General features: G+C 55.5%; 5 protein-coding genes across 5 annotated transcripts; 1 reads left to right on the top strand and 4 right to left on the bottom strand.

Moving 5' to 3' along the window:
- The first annotated feature begins 45 nt into the window (after positions 1-45).
- On the top strand, positions 46-5927 carry IWZ02DRAFT_502187 (ankyrin repeat protein). The gene is made up of 3 exons (XM_066770296.1): positions 46-528; positions 579-3463; positions 3514-5927. Exons 1-3 carry the CDS (start codon positions 109-111, stop codon positions 5729-5731), a joined length of 5523 nt encoding a protein of 1840 aa, XP_066619410.1. The 5' UTR covers positions 46-108; the 3' UTR covers positions 5732-5927.
- Positions 5928-6204: 277 nt separating this feature from the next.
- On the bottom strand, positions 6205-7190 carry IWZ02DRAFT_461329 (uncharacterized protein). The gene is made up of 2 exons (XM_066768209.1): positions 6413-7190; positions 6205-6313 (listed from the first exon to the last, which is right to left on the bottom strand). The coding sequence occupies exon 1, from the start codon at positions 7097-7099 to the stop codon at positions 6425-6427; it is 675 nt and encodes a 224-aa protein (XP_066619409.1). The 5' UTR covers positions 7100-7190; the 3' UTR covers positions 6205-6313; positions 6413-6424.
- A 3123-nt stretch (positions 7191-10313) lies between these two features.
- Positions 10314-12050, bottom strand: IWZ02DRAFT_408406 (uncharacterized protein). Its single transcript, XM_066765693.1, has 3 exons — positions 11673-12050; positions 11158-11622; positions 10314-11109 (listed from the first exon to the last, which is right to left on the bottom strand). The coding sequence occupies exons 1-3, from the start codon at positions 11713-11715 to the stop codon at positions 10685-10687; spliced, it is 933 nt and encodes a 310-aa protein (XP_066619408.1). The 5' UTR covers positions 11716-12050; the 3' UTR covers positions 10314-10684.
- Positions 12051-14807: 2757 nt separating this feature from the next.
- On the bottom strand, positions 14808-17173 carry IWZ02DRAFT_461320 (uncharacterized protein). Its single transcript, XM_066768208.1, has 4 exons — positions 17013-17173; positions 16836-16957; positions 16247-16780; positions 14808-16195 (listed from the first exon to the last, which is right to left on the bottom strand). Exons 1-4 carry the CDS (start codon positions 17050-17052, stop codon positions 15014-15016), a joined length of 1878 nt encoding a protein of 625 aa, XP_066619407.1. The 5' UTR covers positions 17053-17173; the 3' UTR covers positions 14808-15013.
- IWZ02DRAFT_461318 (Lycopene beta-cyclase) lies at positions 17174-19784 on the bottom strand. Its single transcript, XM_066768207.1, has 6 exons — positions 19444-19784; positions 19293-19392; positions 18859-19244; positions 18634-18807; positions 18301-18588; positions 17174-18252 (listed from the first exon to the last, which is right to left on the bottom strand). The coding sequence occupies exons 1-6, from the start codon at positions 19464-19466 to the stop codon at positions 17412-17414; spliced, it is 1812 nt and encodes a 603-aa protein (XP_066619406.1). The 5' UTR covers positions 19467-19784; the 3' UTR covers positions 17174-17411.
- Between the last annotated feature and the right edge of the window lie 4 nt (positions 19785-19788).

The following is a 19788-nucleotide window of genomic DNA, read 5'->3' as shown; positions in this document are numbered from 1 at the left end:
CCGGGCACATTCGTCAACCAAACTCGCCTCGTTTCGAACCTGTCCCATCCCACACCACCACCACCACCACCCTTTCCCTCCCTCGATCCCTCGCCCAATCTCTTCGCAATGGCCACACTCTACGACACAATGCTTCCCGACGTGCCTGTCAAGCATGCCGACTTCATCTCGCATGTGGCAGCTCACCCCGACACCCCAATGCCCCAACTCCTGGCCCCATTTCAGCAGTACGACTCCAAGATCAGAGAAGTCTTTGCGCAACAGCCACAAAACCCCCTGCTGGCCGATAACCACCTGAACATCACGCCAATTTTTGCCGGTCATGAAAAAGACCTCAAGATCCGGGCCCGCAACCTCGCCGCAGAGTCGGCCGAGGAAACAGACAAGTACTTGATGCCGCTTGCCGCTGACGAACGAAAGTCAAACGGCGCCCCTGCCGTCGTGCAAAACTTTCAAGAATTTCAGACAAACTTCAACCTCTTCTCCGAGTCGTCTCTTTCTGAGATGGACTGGACCAACGTCGTTGCGGTACGTGTATTCTCCAATCTTCGAATCGTGTCCATACTGATCAACCTCAGGCCGGAAGTTCCGTTGTCACTTCACTTCTACCAGTCCCCGACGAATACACTGGATCCAAACGCTCTCTTCGCCGCTACTATCATGACGTTGTTGCCCCGGCCTCAGACGTTGACCTCTTCATCTACGGCCTCGACGAAGCGCAGGCAATCGACAAGATTAGGCAGATCGAGGCAAAGATCAAAGACGCCATCTTGGAGGAGACGACTACCATCAGGACCAAGCATGCCATCACAATCGCCAGCCAGTATCCCACCCGCCACGTACAGATTGTGCTTCGCATCTACAAGTCTGTCGCCGAAATCCTGACCGGCTTCGACGTCGACTGCTCTTGCGTTGCCTACGATGGTGAGCAGGTCTATGCATCGCCAAGGGCCTTGGCCGCGTACATGACCCAAGTCAACACCATTGATCTGAGTCGACGCTCGCCATCCTACGAAAATCGCTTGTCCAAATACTCTCACAGGGGCTTTGAAGTGCACTGGCCTCAGATGGACCGGTCCAGGATTGATCCCACCATTTTTGAGCGCAACTTCGCACGCACTTTGGGTCTCGCAAGGCTTCTGGTGCTCGAGAAGCTCCCCACATCGACCGATAGGGATTCATACATGGACCAAAGACGGCGAGAGCGAGGCCGACCTCCCATCAACCGCTACAACCCCTATGCCAGAGCTCTCTCAGGCAACATCAAAGACGACCACGAAGACGAAGTTGCCGAATGGGTCGACGAGGAGGAAGTCTCCGACTACCACACTTTCACGATTCCCTACGGCGAAAAGTTTCATGCTCGCAAGATTGAGAAGCTGCTCTACACCAAAGACTTGCTCTTGAACGCCGAGTGGAACAAGCCCAAGGACCGTGAAGTGCATCTCCATCGCCATCCCGCATTCTTCGGTGATGTTGACGATGTCATCCACGACTGCTGCGGATACTGCCCAAAGCCCCAGACTGTTGAGGAAGAGGAGGTGGCCGAAAAGGAAAGCAGGATTTACATCTCCGGCGAAATCTCCTTCATCAAGGACGACCCGGGTCGCCAGACAATTGGCAGCTTCAATCCTCTCACCGACGACGATTGGACCGAGATGGCCTACGTCGGCAACACGGCACGCCTCTGCCAAGCGATCGTCGACGGCGACCTTGAACATGTGCAGGACTGGCTCGCACAGGAGGGCTCCGATCCAAACTGTCGTGACTACACTGGTCGAACTCCTCTGCAACTGGCTTGTACCTCCTCCACTCCCGAGATTGTCCAAGCTCTTGTCGATGCTGGTGCTCGCATGGTTGCTCGTGTCGCCGACGGTCGGACTGCACTCCACATTGCAGCCGCTCGCGGCAACGTTGAGATGGTCAAGACTCTCCTGATCAGAAGCGAGCAGAACGAAGAGGAAGAAGCCCAGAAAGAGGATCTCCGCAAACAAGAAAGATTCGCAGCCAAAAAGGAAGCCACCGGTACCCAGGCGTTGGAGGACTCCATGGCCGAGGCAGACGAAGAAGACGAAGACATTGACATCATTGATTCTGACGATGAGGATGATGATGTGGAGATGAAGTCAGCAACGACAGGATCATACGTCAAGCTGAAGAAGAGCGAGGAACCGGCCGAGGGCGACAACATGCCTGAAGACAATGATGAGGAAGATCCAGACGTCTTTGATGTCAATGTCTTGGCTTGGGACACGCCATGCTCGCCACTGCACCTCGCCATAGTCAACGGCCACTGCGAAGTTGTCAAGGAGCTTGTTCAGAACTTTGGAGCCGACGTCCTGTTGCCTGTCAAGCTTTTCCACCCTCGCGACAAGACCCCCCGAGCTGCGATCCTCACTCTTGTCCTTGCCCACTGTCTTCCTTTCGAGAAAGCCGAAGAAATCGTCCAACTTTTGCTTGACCTCGGTGCTTCTCCAGCTCAAGCCGACATGCACGGCATTACGGCCTTGCACCGCTACGCTGCTGTCGATCCGAGGTTCCTGAACAAGTTGATTGAACATGACAGACCTGCGGCGCAAAGAGCCGTCAACCACCTCTCCATTCACAAGAGCCGCTACGACCCAAGCCCATTCACTCCTCTTCTCTCTGCCATTGAGGCTAAGATACCGTCGACTGTTACCACCCTCCTCGAGCTTGGCGCTTCGCCAGAGATCGACTTCACCAAGTTCATGGATGCCTACCTGGCCCTGCATTCCGATGATACCTACAGTTCAGGTTACAACAATTCGCCTGAAAAAAATATGCGCAACTTCCACACCCACGTTCATCAGCCGATCGTTGTGGCCGTCAAGGCGGAAATGCCGAACATCGCGCTGAAGCTTCTTGATTGCGGTGCTGATCCCAACACGATTGCTCATGAGGGGTGGCAAGTGATTGAGTGGGAATACAGACGCAAGAACTCCCACGGTCTTGCGCTGATCGACGTTGTGCGTCGAAAGTTGGAGGAATTGAGAGATTACAAGCCCACGACTCCCGCGCAATCGAAAGAACCGAAGCTTACGTTTGAAGGAGACGGAGAAGATCACATCACTCCCTTCAAGGATGGAAGTTATCAGCAATGGATCGCGGTGATGACAGTCCAGCAAGCCATTGCCAATTATGAGGCCGAATTGGATCGCAAGAACAATTCCAAGCCTCAAGAGCAAGAGGGCCTTGAGGAAAAGCAGCAAGCCATCAACCGTCTCATTGCAGAGTTCGAAGCGGTCGAAAAAGCTCTTGTTGGAAAGGGTGCCAAAACTTTCTACGAGCTCCACCCCGAAATCGAAAAGCCAACTCGGGAAAGGAAAAATGCGTTTGGACTTTTCGGAAGCTCACCCGACCAAAAGGAAAAGCCTTTCGAAGTCATCTTCTCGTTCCAGGTGCCAAATCTAGACCCGAAGATGGCGGAGGGATATATTCAGCTGTAAGTGCCGTGGCAGGGTCTATATGTGGGTTGCTCTAACGTTTGCTCAGATACGAGGCAGCTTGGCACGGCGACTTGTCCACGATCAAGAAGCTTACATTGAGCTTCTGGGGCGAACGTGGCGACCAGTTCCCACTCAAGATCGCCGTCAAGGACTCCAGGGGAGCCAGTCCTTTCCACATTGCTGTTTTGCGCGGACACCTCGAGACGGCCAAAGGAATCCTTGAGATTTCAAAATTCCAGTACAAGCCCAAGACTGAAGAAGCTCAGCAGCGCTACGACATGGCCGATGACGAGTCAAGCCAGGCAAGCGAGACTGATGACGATGATGGAGGAAACATCAGGCTCGACGTCAAGATTCTCGATGACCAGTTTACCATCGAAAACGTCGGCGAGGTTGCGACTGCAGTCAGGAGCCACACGTCTCCTCTCGAGTTTTTCGAGTGGGCTTACAATGTTTTCGAGGTCCAACTGGACGATGATGGCACTTCCTCGCTTGGGCTAAAATCGCATCCTGCATCTGGAGAATGGTCTCGTGCTGGTGTTCTGGGTCTTTTGCAATACGCCATTCTCAAAGACGATCTCGACTTACTCAAGACTCTGCTGGCGTGGGGCAACGAGTATGCCAAGCAGTATCAAAAGGTCGAGGATGGAGAGCAACGCTTCTTCAGGGTCGACGAAGCCGACTTGACCTTTGCAATCAGGAATGGAAGAACCCGCTGTCTTGCTGAGATCATCAAGAAGACCGGCTCAGGCATCCCCTTGGAAGAGCTCGTCAAGACCAGCGGCGTCGAAGTCACTGAGAAGCCCAAGTACTACCAAGGCCTTTCAGTCCACGGTACGAAGCGTGCTGACTGGGCGGCTGCTGGACGGGAAGTCAGCGTGCCAAAGGTCCAGTTTCTGCACCCGCCCCTTCTTCAAGCCGCCAAATCGGGAAACCTTGATTCTCTGGAGCTGTTTTTGAGTGACAGCCCTGCGAGGTGGTACCACGAATTTGCCGAGGCGCACAAGGAAGACAAGCGAGTGCAGTATCTTGCCCAGGCGCAAGGCGGATTGGACAAGAGCATCAAGGGCTGGCTGGGAACGAGGCGCGACCTTGTTCTCCACTGCGTTATCATCGCGGACGTTCCCATCCGGGAAAGTATCAGGCTGATCAAGTACATTATTGACGCTGTTCCCAAGTCTTTGAAGACCAAATCACCAGCTTCTGGTCTGACCCCTCTCCATCTCGCCTTCCGCCTCGGTCGCTACGCCGTCTCTCGTGCTCTCATCGAAGCCGGTGCCGACCAAACAACTCGCGACAAGGACGGAAACAATCTGCTTCACACCCTCTTGGAACGTGAACCCTACGCAGTGGGTGACAAGGAATATCGGCCCCACCAACTCTCCAAGATGGTTGGCCTGCTTGACCGCCGCCTCTTGCCTAACTTCGTTACTGAGCGCAGCGCCACCGAATGTGGAGGCAGCACCCCGCTCTCCCAATGGCTCGAAAGCCGCGCCGCTGACTCGGATCGCGATGTCAAGATGCTGAATGTCATTCTGGATTTTTCCCCTGCCCTCGAAGAACTCGAAATGGTCAACGGAGCTGGCGACACACCCCTTCACATTGTCTTCCGCAACCAACATCTGCGCTTGGCCAACAGTATCCTGGATCGCAGTCCAGAGCTTCTGCATCGTGAAAATGCGACAGGTCGTACTCCAGCTGAAATGGCGTGGGACGCGCATATGAGCGAATGCTTCAAGGATCCTCCACAACTGCTTCGCGACCCGTCCAGCCCTTGGGGTTCACAAATCATCTCCGTCGTGCAAAACGACCAGATTGTCAACCGTTCGCCTGAGAAATTCGTTGGCGAGCAGAAAGGCAAAAAGGAGCCGAGCAGGGAATCGAAGATGTGGAACATGGTCAAGGAGCGCATGGGTTCGTACGAGAGAGCTGGCCAAGCAAAGAGGAAGCTCGTGTCTCTGAGTGAGGCCAACGAGGTCGCCCGACGCCTCGCGAAGAAGCAGAGAGATGGAAAGTGGACCAGCTCTCACGACGGCATCGACGAGGTTGAGACTTGGGTGGGTGATGCCAAAATTTGGTTCGAGAACAAGAATAAGGACGGCGAGGAGAGCGACATTGATGCAGATGACGAGGCTCGCACTGGCTCGAATCTTACCGGCTCGTACCGCACTACGCCGAGCGGCTTGTTCGGTGGGCGGACGAGGAGATTCATGGGTGGAAAGGCACCCAGGAAGGCATTGGCTTCCCGTTTTGTCCGTCGGTGATTTTCGGGTCTGAGCATGTTTCTGGTTTCTTTTTCAGTCTTTGCTTTCCACGTGGGGTCTAAAGGTTGCTTTTGATTTCTCTATCAGGACGAGTTTCGCTTCCCTGTTTGTTCTCTCTTCTTCCCAGTCAAAAATCAAAACGCAGTCTACGTTCCTATGAGTATCTCCGAGAACCTAGCAAGGCTGTTTGTTCCATTGTGCTTCATGCTTTCTGCCCATCAAAACATCATATCCGCAACAAACAAGAGCTTGCCACGCTACCATCCGTCGCCAAAATTCTTGTTCCCGACATGGCGACGCCGCATAAGCACAGTATTGGAACCAGGGCGTCGTCCAAACATCTTCTCTTCTCTTCCGGAAATCGACGACTTTGGTCAGTGTATATGCATGTTGGAGCGAGGCTAACTATAAAGCGAGATGTGGTAGGCGCAGTTGTCGCGCGCTTGTCTTGCTCATGTAAGTAAGCACAGCACGCGTGTGGCCAATCGCGGCGCTGTGCGGCTCAGCCAACACCGCCTCTGAGAGCGCATTTACCGAAGTGTGTATGCAAGAAGCGATTAGAGAGTTGAGAAGTTCAAACAGGTATGTATGAATTATGCTGGCCATGGAGGGAAGAACGGCATTAAAGCACTTGAGATCAACTTTCTTCAGCAGGACTTCATTGACGCACTGACTGAGCAGTCGAGAGCTTGATTAATTAAAAATGCTCAGCAGCCTCGAAACAATGGGCGGTCTACCCTCTCGCCCTTCACGCCAATCCCAATCCCAATCAAGCCCCCCAAGAGCATCAACACCCACCCGGTGCATCTTCCCTCCCATTGGCGGCCCCATCATGGTACCATCGCCAACACCACCACAACAACACCAGTTCCTTACAACCAACAACCACCACCACAACCACCCCACCACGGCCGAACCCATCACGATCATCGCCCTCGGCGGCGCCCTGCACGTCCTGCACCTGCGCAACCGCCTCACCACGACCGCCCTGCAGTTCTTCCACCCCGATCCCGCGTCTCCGCAGAACGCGGCGTTGGCTGCCGCCGCTGCGCTTGCGAAGCCTGTCACTGCCACTCCTCCGCTCGCCACAGGGTCGTCAGCATTTGCGCGAAAGCAAGAGCAAGGAGATGAGAAGAGCCGCCATGATGGTGGTGATGGCGAGCAGCACACGCACACCTGGCCCACAAACTCAGTCCTCCTCTCGCTCCCACTCCACCTCCAATCGCGTCTCGGCCGCCTGCGCCGCGCGGCAAAACGACGCCATATACACGTCCGCCTCGGGCCGTCTGCGCGTCCTCGCCGCGCCGTGGGAGTACGTCGTCGTGTGCGCTGTGGTGCGCATGGGCTGTGGAGGTAGTGGTGCGCCATGGGACATGGCAGATGCTGTGGCGGGATTGAGGAGGTGGGTAGGGTTGAAGGGGGGACGGCCGGTGGTGGGCGAGGAGGTTTTGGAAAGGGCGCGGCGGGTTTGGGGGGTGGCGTGTAGAGAGGGAGGTGCTTGGGGAGGTGGAGGCGGTTTTTGAGGCTGTTTGGGGGGTTAGGGGTGTGGTGTGGTGATGGGAGTGCGAGGGGGTGGGCGAGGTAAGCGAGTGGATGAGGGCTTGATGAGAGAAGACATCGTGGTGCGTAGAAGGCTCGCAGTGTGTGCGGAAGGAAATCAGATGGCCCCTATGAGGCAAGCGGTTGCCTGCCGTTGGAGCTGCGCCGAGGGAGCATTCGTTTACTTCAATGGTTGCGTCTTGGAGGAATGCATTTACTCCAGCGGTCACGTCTAAGGACCATCCATCTCCTACACTACTCACTTCTAGGGAGCATTCATTTGCTCACGCACTTGCGCCTTGGGAGCAGTCATCCGCCATCACAGCTGCTTCTAAGGAGCAGTCGTCTGTGGTCACAGCTACCACACCTAGGGAGCAGTCATCTGTCATGACGGCTGCACTTCGCGAGCTGTTTTCCATACTGAGTGCTAATTATTTTTTTCACCCATTGTTGGCTCGCAAGAGTTTTTTAGTGACTGATTTGAATTGAATTCTTTGTGGCTCTTGTTTATTTCCTATACATCTTAAACGCATCTACTTCAGTAGCGAATCACGATGATGACGCGTGTCACCATGCTTTCATGCCGCTAGAAGGCCAAAAAAAGAGACTCAAAGAAAAAAAAAATTGCATCCAGGGAAAGACAACCTAAAGCACCATGAGGGAAAAGAAACTGAGCAACCCGGTGCCTAGACAAAGTTAAGGCCTCGTATTTCATCAAGTCCTTCACTGGAAAGTGAATTGCTCGCTGACCTCAATAAAGGTGAAGAATGAAGGCGCTTTCATGGCTTCAGCCCCGACCGCTTTTTAACATGTTAGCCGCTGAACACGTCTCACAAGTTTAATCATACTCCTGAGAGATTAGCTCTTTAATGACACATGCTTACCACATGGAAACATTAAGAAGAATGTAGCATCATCACGCGCCGGAGCATATGTGTAGCGCTTAATGTCACTTATGAAATTATACTTATGAAGATAGCATAGAAGTAAGGGCGGGCGATTTAGGTAGTTAGGCTGATAATACTAATCCCGATTTTTTAGACACGCGTGATGGGTGGGCACGGGTAAGGGAGCGTCATGTAGTTTTATTTTATGGGTGCTATAGTGGTTTATGTGAGTAAGTATAAGGATGGGGATGAGGATGAGTAATGTGTTAGGTTTAGTGGTCTAGCTTGAATGCCCTAAGACCGTGGCTATGCCGCAACTTGAAGAAACTAAAATAAAAAGTGAAAGCATAAATCCACAAACCAAGCGGAGATGGAGAGAGAGATAGAGAGAGAAAAAAAAAGGGGGGGGGGGTACACGGAACTAAACTGATGTCTCAATCTGTTGGTTAGGGGCTTGCTACAGTACAGGGGTAAAAGCAGGACTAAACTAGAAGTTTCCCATTTCCAGATCCACCCACCACGCTCCAGCATCGCAAAGTAACAAGGAAGAACGGAAAGGGGAGGTCATGACTTCATGATCGCAAGAAGTGGTGTTGGCAGGGGGGCCGGGGGTAAGGCAAGGTAAGGTAGGTTGCGGCTCTGAGATGCGATGCAAAAGACAATCGCGATGGTGAAGTGTTTCAAGCAACCAAACGCAGCGATGCGAAACGAGAACATTTCACAGTGCAGCATCGTTGGGTCGGCAAGAAACGGTGATGATGATGCAGGGGAAAAAGCATCGCATCGCATCGCACCTCGCACGCCTCCTCCACGCAAGCGAGCGAGCCGCCCAGTCAGTCGTGTAGTCATGCATCGAGGACGGCGTTTCACAGTCGTCGTCGACGGGCTCGCTGTCCAACTCACTCTCTCACTTAGTTACTCCGTTCCTGTTGACCCTGCGTCACATCACGACGCAAAGCAAATGCACCCACTAGCAAGCGAGCTTTCAACCAAAAGGCAGACACGGCGTTGAAACATCACATCTGCAACGCACCTTGCTGCAGCATGGACCCTCCACCTAGACTCGAAATGAAATGCCGCGGCGCACCGCGCGGGGAAACACGCACGCCAAAACTTCTCGAGTGAGTTGGCCATCGCAATCGACCAAAATGCCATGCCCTGCCATGCCATGCCATGTGATGGCGCATCTCACATGCACCTCCTGCGCTGCCCCTTTTCTTGATGCGTGTGTGTTGCACTGTACTTACCCCCGGGCACCCGTGAAAGCCGTCCGTGAATTTGGCAGCCGGCCTAGCTTTCCCGCGGAGCCTGGCCCTACAGCGGCGGGTGCGCGGACGGAGCGGGGCTAAGGTAGGTAGGTACCCAAGCGCATTCACAGATACTTGCAGCGGATCCTGTATCGAGGTACACAAGGCGGAGTCGGTAGGGTGCGGGTACGACACGGTAGCGCAGGGGAAGGAAGGCACAATGAGTAAGAGTTGGAGGACGAGGAGGAGGAGGAGATGGAGCCATCCGCGGAGAGGAAGGGAGAGGGATGCGATGCGACTGTTCGAGATAGAGTCAGACAGGCTGCGAAAGGCGCGGTGCAGGGAAGGCGGGTGCGGCTAAGGCTGGGCAAGACGCGGAGACTGGCCCACGTGCGTCCGTCGAGCTCCACATATCCATACGGTCCCGACTGACTGACTGACTGACTGACCGACTGACTGGGTGCCGGGATGGGAAAGTGGGATGTGGGAGGAGGAGGAGGAGGAGGAGGAGGAGGAGGAGGAGGAGGAGGAGGAGGAGGAGGAATTTGGTTGTTGACGGGAGGGAGTGAGAGTGGCTTCCTTGTGACTAAGTGGATATAGAGTGTTTGTGGTGGATTGAGTGATTAAGTGACGGCAGGATAATTTGTTGCAAGTGCTCTGACCACTCCGCACCGCTGCCGCCTGTGCTGCCATGCCTCTCTTCGATGATGGCATTCTTTTCAGGAACGCAAGGCGCAGGTCGATCATGGTGGTCCTGGTGGTGATGGCGCCATTGTGCCGTGCGCCTCTTTGTTGAAATATTGAGTGACGTGTGCGCCGAGCGAGCCATCACTAAAACAACATCATCCATGTACATCTAGCGAATTTTGACGGTGGAAAAATTGCATCAATTAATCCCGGTCGTGGACGAACGACGGTCGACTACGTGGCAATTTAAAGGCACGGAAAGTTTGTCTCAACGACACGCAATTCTCTTTTTCAAGAACCAGGGTATCAATTATTAAGTTGTGTGCATTAGTTTTGCCCCTGCCTAGCATTGATAACCAGTATCCAAGCGTTGAGCAGAACAAAAGACATACCAAGCCCGGTCCAAGACATTTCTCTAACAAGAAGCCTGCGGGCCAAAAAAGATTGGAGACACGAAGAGCCAAATGCAAGACAAGAACAACACAACACTAGAGATTGCGGATGGCAAACAAAACTGCGCTTGGTATCATGTGACGAGGAATCCATACAGGCGTAGTGTTAACCTCAAGTCGATGGAATCAGGATCGAAGTTTTTACACGTTGGTAGCAGTGGTCTCGGCGGGAGCGACCTGCTGGCCACCATTCGTCACGCCGTTAGAGTCACCGTTGGTCCTCTTCTCGCCCGTGGTCGACGGGTGCACGGCAGGGTCCTCGTCGTAGTCGCGAATCCTCAGGCCAAGTCTCTCGGCGTCGATGTTGCGGTGGCCGAAGATAAGGACGGCGCCAAAGCCAACCTTGGCGAAGATGTCCAGGACGCCGTAGAAGACGGCTTCCGAGTCAGGAGCAATAATGTTGCCGCCTTCGCAAACACCCCATGCGATGGGATAGCAGATCCACAGGACGATGGTCAGGACGCCAGTCATCAAATAAACGCGGCTGACGTCAGGACCAATGTGCGAAGCGTGGAGACGGGACTCCCAGCCCAGTTGATAAATGATGTACACGAGGGCGGCGCATCCTTGGTCGCGTCAGCATACGAAAACGTAATAATTAGCTTTTGACTCACCGAAGGTAAAGTAACCCCACTTGTAGGAGCTCTTCACGAGGGCGCCAACCAGGCCGCAGACAATCATAACCCAATCCATGAAGATTGTCCATAGGATGGTGGGCCATGGCATGCCGGCAGTAAGCATGAGGTCCATGAGCAGGAGCGGCGTGGTGATGAACCAGTCTATGTAGCGGACGTAGAAAATTTCGCGGTTGATGCCGGACACCTTGGAGTCGGAGCGGCGGAATTGAACGTCAATTGGAGTCCAGCCCAGGTTGGAACCCATAGAAAAGTAGGCAATGGCTGCAGTGAAGCAGATACCAGCGGTGATGTAGTGAAACAGGCGCTGGGGACGGGGCTTGGTATGGGACAGGCCAGAGAAGACGAGGGCGGCGGTCGTCATGACAGCGCAAACGGCCCAGTACCAGTCCGAACCACGGACGGTGATGTTGATGTCCGAAGTCTTGCCATTGACCACGGGAGCTATTAGGGGGGGTTAGCATTTCGAAGTGATGCGAGGGGGTTGAACTGACGGTTGACATTCAGGGCGTCGTTTCTACGGTAGAGCTGATTCATGGTGGGCAACCGAGATTGGATGAGACGAGGCCGAGTGGTGAGTGCGGGTCGACAAATTCCTGGCGAGCAAGAGGGCCGCAGGTACGGTATATGAGGGCGTGGGGAGGATGGGCGGGCTTGCCAGGGTAGCAGGTGACGTCCGTGGCCGCTTTAAGCTGGCTGTGACGCTGGGCTCGCTGGGCAAGTGTGTCATAGCGCGTTGGGGACTGGATCACGATTGACTGGTGCATGGTTAGGAGCCGTTGGAGATGGTTAGACAGGCATGAGGTGGAGAAGAAGGCCATGTTTCCAGACAGGGAGCCGTCGGCGGCGGCGGCGGCGGCGGCGGCGGCGGCATGGTGGCATGGTGGCATGGTGGCGCGCTGGGAAGGATGTGCTGCCGGCAGCGGTGGATGGGAAAAAAGCGAGTGGACGGAGAGTTGAGAGAGACTGACTGACTGACTGACTGGCTGGCTGACTGGAGCCATCGGATGGTCCATGGTCCATGTCCAGTGTGTCTGGTGTCTATGATGCAACGAAAAGGCTGGCAGGGGTGTAGCTTGAGCACGGGCCAGTTGCAACTCCAGTCAGTCAGTCATACTAAGCTTTGGCGCCACGACTCAGGGCCCGGCGTTTCGTCGTCACTGCACTGGGACCCGGCGACGAGAGAACACGGAATCGAAGAGACTGCAGAGACTCTGTCAGTTGATTGATACCGACACCCATCTCTTCCCCCCCCTCTCTCTCTCTCTCCCCAAAAAACAAAGAAAAAACAAAATAAAATAAACCCCCCCCATTCCCCCCCCAGATCCTTCGCGCCTCCATCTGCGATCGCCGGGCTTGCCCCCATCCCTGCCGCACATCCATCTCCTGGCCGGCCGGTCATTCCACTGCTGCTCGTCCCGTCTGCATGTGCGGCCCCCAACCCGAAGCCGTCGCTGGCTGCTCTGGGCTGCCTGTCCCCTCGCCCTCGCCGACCTCAGTCACTCCCGATCTGCCGCTCCCTCCCGTCCATGTTCAGGTCTCTCCATCCACCCACCCACCCATGACGAGATTGTCACGTCGTCTAGGTAGTGTTCACAATTGAATCTACTGTACCTACAGTACACGTTGTCCGTTGTCGACCCGTCCGTGCTACACCAAAAGTATCACCAAAGTATCAATCCAAACAAAACAGCGGCCATCAGCTGAGCCCGCTTGATGCACCAGCTTAACCAAGTCGCCATCTCAGATCGCCGACCACGGCCTCCGCTTTCCCCGCCTGGTTGCCGTGCGAAAAATGCAAGCATCCACATAGTCAGGTGCCAACCCCGTCCCCCTCACCACGCTGTTGTTTATTTGTCGCCAATCCGCCTTGCACGTCCCACCCCGCTGCCTCCGCCGGAGATGGTTGTGGCCCGTCACTGGCCGCGCGGATCTTCGGCATGGCGCCCATCACAAAACACCACCTTTTCGGCGTTGACGCCCACCACCTTTTCGGCGTTGACGCCGTGAGAAGGAAAATGCCAATTGTTCAGATCCTAGACTCGACCTTGAAATCTCCGTGGACCTGCCTGACATGGAGTGCTTCCTGTGCGAGTCATTCATGACCACGTCTCCTTCTCGAAGCGGAAAAGAAGTGATGTTGATGTGGGTGGCCAGTGCTTCACCGCTGCGTCCCAGATGACTGTTCAACGTCTTTGGCCAGGAATCAGGAAACCATCCCTGCATGTTCCGTCGTCCTTCGTCTGTCTGCTAGAATATACCATGCGGACCAAGCCGTAGCACCTCCATGCATACATGCAAGCAAGCATGCACTGCGGCAACAACGGTGATGCACCTACCTAGCCAAATCATGGCTGGCATTGTCGGTACAACGTGCTGTAAGTTGAGCATAAGCACCTCGCATGCTAGCAATCCGTGGATAACGGACAGCCACACCTAATTGCTGCTGCGGCCTTCTCACCACCATGACGACCGTTGTCCACTCGCATCGTGTCTTGAATCCGTCCCGCACCGAACCGCACCGCATCGCATTTCCTTCGCTCCTCTCCTCTGCCTCTGCTCCATCCATCTCACCACAGCAGCGGGTCTCCCTCCGTCGACGCACCCACCCCTGCATCCACTCCTCTCTGCACATCTCCCTCGTCCGTCCACTCGGGAAACTGGACCAACCACCACACGCCGACCCATCTCCTCCCTCACCATCATCTCTCCTCTCCGCCCGACTGGTGACCGTGCAGCCCATCCTTTCCGTCTGACGTCGGAAGAAGCCTCACTCATTACTTCCTTCTTCCATTCTACCCCACAGTCTGGCCTTGGCCCATCGCGGGCCCAAAGAGGTAAGAACAAAGACACTCATGTGCGTACAGAATCATAGTGTACATTGCAGTGCGAGCAGTCTCCAGACAAAATGCGGAGCGGCAGACACCGTAGATAGACAGGCAGACAGACAGGCAGAAAAAGATAAAACTGTCCTTTTGATTACCTATTTGACACTCGCACTTGCCCGCAGCCACCGCCGCCGAGCCATCGTTTCAGAGCCATCCATCCATCCATCCATCCCCACTCACACCCCACCCACACTCGTATGCCTTGCCTTGCCTTGCCTTGCCTCCCCTCCCCTCCCCTCTTCTTCTCTTCAACACACCCAGAAAGATACGTAGACACGCGCGAGCGGCACGATGCCATGCCTTGCGCCAGTAGGTACGCCCGCCTGCTGCTGCCTGCCTGCCTGCCTGCCTGCCTGCCTGTCCTGATGTGGTGGCAATTGGGGTAGGACTGCCCGCGCTGGCCGTTGGCAGCAGTGGCGCCGCGTTGCGCTGGACAGCCAGCTCAATCGTCTCGCATACCGCACAGCGAATACTTCTGACCCCTTCTCGACTCAATGCTCAATATGCTGATACACGCATTATATCTCCACTGTTGTTTCGTCTGCCTTCCTTCCTCTCTTCCTTCTTCCCGCCGCTCCGCCAATGGTGCGACAGGGGTGGAGCAGGGGGTGGGGAGGTTGGCATTGCGGGATCCTTTCGTTTCATGCTTCTTTTTTTTTGCCAGGGACGGGGGGTTGGTATGGAGTGGAGAAGTGGAGAAGTGGAGAAGTGGAAAAAAAAAAAAAGGGGGGGGGGGGGGGAAGAGGGTTGACGGGTATGCTGTGGTGTGACAAGGGAGAAAGAAAGAAAGAAAGGGATTGGGTGTGGTAGCTGAGTGAATATACTTGCTTGAGGTGAAGTGTTATTACTTGACGGCCTGTGTGTTGCTGTTGTTATTACGAGTAGTTGAAAATTAACATCGTGTACTGTTGCTGCCGCCGCTGCTGTTCAGCCCCGTCTCCTTCACCCTACCAATCGCCACTCAACCTCAGCCCACCGGACCCCGCTGCGCCAAAAAAGACGAAGACGGCGGCAACAACGACTCCGGCCAACAGCACCAACACCCACATCCAGCCCTCCATCGCCGCGCCGCCTTCCACCCTGTCAATGCCGCTGCCCTCTCCCCTGGCTCTCCCAAACACCTCGTCCCCCTTGGCCTTCCACGGCGCCGTCTCTCCCCTATCCGCCAACACGCCGTCAACCATGACCTTCGCGCCCGCCAACACAATCGGCACGCCGGTGCCAGGATGCGTGCTAGCACCGACAAAATACAAGCCCCTAACGCCCCGTCCCGGCGCCACGGCCCCAGCAACGGCGCCGGCAACATCGGCGATGCGTCCACCGGCCAGGCCGACGCGCTCGAGGAGGCGCAGCACCGAAGCCGTGGCCGGCGACGGCAGCTCGTGCCGCGTCTTGGGCCGGAAGCACAGCACGTCGAAGAAGTCGTGGGCCAGGCCGAGGATGGCGCCGCGGTGCAGGTGGAACGACGAGGCCCACGTGCGGGGCGTGTTGGTCGACTCGTGCACAATGTGCGGCGTCAGGTCGATGCCGGTGCGCGCGGCGATGGTCGACAGGATGGTGCGGCGCGCGAGCGCTTGCATCGCGGGCCAGTCTTGCGTTGCGGTGGCGGGCGTGCCCGAGGCGTTGGGGGTTGAGGGCGCGGGGACGGGCGATGACTCGTCGAGCAGGTGGCCGACCGGTACGAGGACCACGACAGAGTCTTTACCTGCTGGAGCGGCTGATGCGTCGATGCGCGAGGGCACGTTGACGTAGAAGGATGGTGCCGAGGGGATCAGGTGGTGTTTGAAGATGCTGTCGAAGCTCTCGCGGTACTCGTCCGCCAGGAAGATGTTGTGCGGCTTGAGCTCTGGGATCTGGCGGTCCAGTGCCCAGTAGAAAGATATGGAGCTACAGGAATGGGGTCGAGAAGCCAGCGCTCGCGAGTAAGGCGTTTGGGGGAGGAGGTTGTTGTATGCGTATACGAGGTCAGCATTGACTACCACCACGTCTGCGCTCAATTTCTCCCCGGATTCGAGCTGCACTCCAGTCGCGGTGGCATTGTCAGGGGAGAGGAGCACTTTGGAAACAGGCGTCGAGAGGCGGTAATCCACTCCAAGGCGACGGCCGACTGACACGAGAGCTTCGACGACCTGAAGACTGTTAGCTGGGAATTTTGAACATGTGCACAGACAGCTACGTACTTTGTGGAAGCCGCCCTCGGGATACCATATTCCCTCTGCCAACTCAGTGTACTGCAACAAGCTATACGTGCCCGGAGCGTCAAACGGACTCATGCCCATGTACATGCTCGCAAACGTAAAGACGCGTCTCAGCCTCTCGGTCCAGAAATACCGCGCGGCGCGAGCGTAAATGCTCTCAAACGGATGCAGCTCGATCAAATGCTTCAGAAAGTCCCACCGCAACATGCTGAGCACCGACGTAAAGTTCCGCCTCAGCACATATGCCACCGCGAGCTCATAGTGCGCATGCGACTCGTTCAAGAAGTCGAGATAGCGCGAGAAGCCGTCTTTGCCCTCCCACTTCTCAATCTCCGTCTTCATGCGCGCCAGGTCGGTCGATAGCTCGAACGACTGCCCATCTCCGAACCACAGGTTATAATTTGGCTCGCATTTGAGCAGACGCACGCCCTCGGCTTCGAGCGACGTGCCCAGATCGTGGAAGGTCTCGGCGAAAAAGTGTGGCAACAGCAGCAGCGAAGGGCCTTGGTCAAAGCGCTGTCGACGAGCTTGTTAGGCAGGTGGTTTGGCGAGAATGACGTCGGGCTCTTACAAATCCGTCGTGAGAAATGGTTGACAGGCGACCGCCGGTGAAGTCGTTCTTTTCAACCACGGTCACTTTGTAGCCAGCTTTTGCAAGCCGCGCCGATGCTGCTACGCCGCCGATACCTGCGCCTGCAGCGGGTCAGTTCTGAGCCATTGAGAGGGAAATTGAGGAGTGGTGATGTACCGACGACTATGGCCGTCTTTGGTTGGTTCTTTCCCGCCATTTGGAGTGATGGGAGACGAAAATCGCAAGATGGGCAAACACCATGGCGGTTGGGAGTCGTGCAGGTCGGCGACAAGGACGTCACGAAAGGGGGGCACGGATCCCCTACCGACGCGAGCCGAGAAGCACTGCCGGCCGTGATCTACGACAGGGATCCCAGAACATCACCTTACCCGACCTCCACTGTCCGCCTGTCCGGTGGCACAGCACCTGACTTCATCACTTCCGCATCTCCCTCTACCCACAGATTCCGTGATCGAAACAGCTGATTGTGGTTCGTGTGTTCCGCACCATCCGCATGCAACAACATGGGTATCTCCGAAGCTAGCTAAAAATCCCCATCCTAATCATTACATTACTTCATCGTGACGAAGCTGTGACCACACCACTAGGCCCACTGAGCGCTTTCCAGGCCACGCGGATCCGCCTCGTCTTCGGCACTGTTGCTCTGCCTGCGCGCACCGTGTAGCCCTCTTGCCTCATGACTCTGCCAATCTCCATGTAGCTTTCCACGGCTACCCTCATTGGTCCTTGGGCATCCTTTGGCAGGCCCTCAATGGCGTCTCGCGCCCCGTCATACAGCTCGAATGCTCTGGCCAAAAGCCTCAAGCGAAGCGCCTCGACCCGCGTTCCCGACGGATTCTTAATGACCGCCGCCGGAGTGAGATCTTCCTCGGCCAGCCAGTCGAGAGGAATGTAAACGCGCCCGATGCGCGCGTCGACCGCAATGTCGCGGCTAATGTTAACGTATTGCAGAGCAATACCCATCCGAGCGCCGGCTTTCAAGAGTCTCGTTCTTTCTTCAGCCGTCACGTGGCTTTGGAGGTGATGGAAAACCAATTCGAGAATGGACTCGGCCACTGTCCCAGCTACACGTGCTCCGTAGACATCGAGGTCCGCAACTGTTTTGATGGGATAGCGGGAGGTGTCATCGCCAGCCGTTTCAAACGCAATGTCCATTTCGAATCCGTCCAGCATATCGTACAGTGGCTTCCGGGAGAGGTATGACGTTGGGAGATGGTGGAAAGCAGACTTGAACCGCCGAGGAAATATTTTGTCGACATAGGTGGAGACCAGTTCCCTTTGTCCCTTTTTTTGATACGAAATATCCAGAAATTTCCGCATTTTTGCAATCCAGTCTTTGGCCTGGCCAGCGGATGATTCGTCGACCAGATCGTCTGCAGCACGACAATATGAGTACCTTTGCACGGGTAAGCAACTGCGGTTCTGATGGCACTTTGTTACTTACAACACTATGAGGTCCATGCGCAATCTACCCTGGAACGATCCGCTCGCAAGGTAGAAGCTGCGGCTCTTTTGGCGCAGGCGGACCAATGCCTCGCGCAGCGCTTCCAGATATTCTCCATCGTATTCACTGGTAGGTAACAACAAGGCGCGGACCAGGAGCATTGGCGACGGCCAAGCCGGGATCACGGGGAAATTTTTTGGACATGCGTTCAACACAGCCAAAGCATTGTCAAACGCGACCAGGCCGAAAACGATGAGACAGTTTGTTACCAGAAAAAAAAAAGCTTCTCTGGGTAAGGTTAGCGAGAGGAAAGCTTAACAAGTGGTGACGCACTCTATTTCGAGGCCCGGCCAAAGGTGAATTCCGGTTTTCGTATCGCTTTCAATTACCCATGTCCCTCGTTGCAGGGCGAGTGTATCGACAAGCCACAGGTAAAATGTGGGGATTGCAATTGGAAGGCCGATGCTATATTTTGGAAGGCTGGTGAGAAACTGGTATGCAAGACTCCTGCGCGCCGTCAGCAGTTTCGTCTAGCCATGGGTCGTATTTTGAAATTACCACAAAAGCAGCAAGAACGGAAATGCCCATAATACGATGAGACCAAAATATGTGCCATGACCGCCGGTTCTGGTCATGCGAGCGCTGATGAAGATGCCAAGCGCGAGGGCAGCCTGGCCTCCCCGCTTCAATAGAGCCCAGTGAGCTAGCCGCAGGTATCCGCCATTCGTCGGCTTTTTTTCGGTGTGCAGGTACGCCGGATGAAAAACTGGTTTGCTGAGGAACAGGTACAAGAGCGAGGTGTTGTAGGTCTGTATCACGAAAAAGAAGACCTCTTCCGCAGGGATGTCGAAGAGCTTCGGGCCGATGATGACATTGGAAGGGTAGGACCACACGCGCGTGCGAATCAAGTAAGAGTCCCACGGAATGGTAGACAGGACAGCGATCTACAGACATCAGAGAGGGTTGACATTTGGCGCACGGCGCATACTGACCACGACCAAGAAGGCGATCCTGTACAGATCAAGGCGCGTCAAGAGAGGGCGGTAGGCGAAGGAGAGAACGATGGCAGGAGGGATGGTAAACTTGAGATGTCTAGCTCACGTGTCAGAAGAGAGACGGGAGATGAGGCTCGAAACAGCGTACACAAGGGCATAGTCGAAACCCATTGCGCAGCCAGCGGTAGGGTGCGTATTGCTATGCCATAACCCGGCGAGGGAGCTGCAGGAACGTGCGCGGAGGACGAGCGAGCGGTGGAGCGATGAGACGCGACGAGCAGAATGGAAACCAGATGGATTAAGATTTGAGTTGGCTAGCTGCGGGACATGGTGTTGAGGGAAGAAGCAAGGCGAGGTAAGGTACCAGCTCTGCCAGCCGAGCCACCCAACGGCCTCGGGGCGAGCTCGGCCCTCCCGGACAGGGCCATGCCAGGCGTACCGTACCGTACAGGTCTGGGCTCACATCCGCAAGCGATGGACTTGGCGATCGTGG

The sequence above is a fragment of the Phyllosticta citriasiana genome (genome assembly GCF_038021145.1).
Source record: "Phyllosticta citriasiana strain CBS 120426 chromosome Unknown IWZ02scaffold_14, whole genome shotgun sequence".
NCBI classification, from domain to species: domain Eukaryota; kingdom Fungi; phylum Ascomycota; class Dothideomycetes; order Botryosphaeriales; family Phyllostictaceae; genus Phyllosticta; species Phyllosticta citriasiana.
The sequence above is the reverse complement of the archived record's forward strand: the minus strand, read 5'-3'. Positions and strand labels throughout refer to the sequence as shown.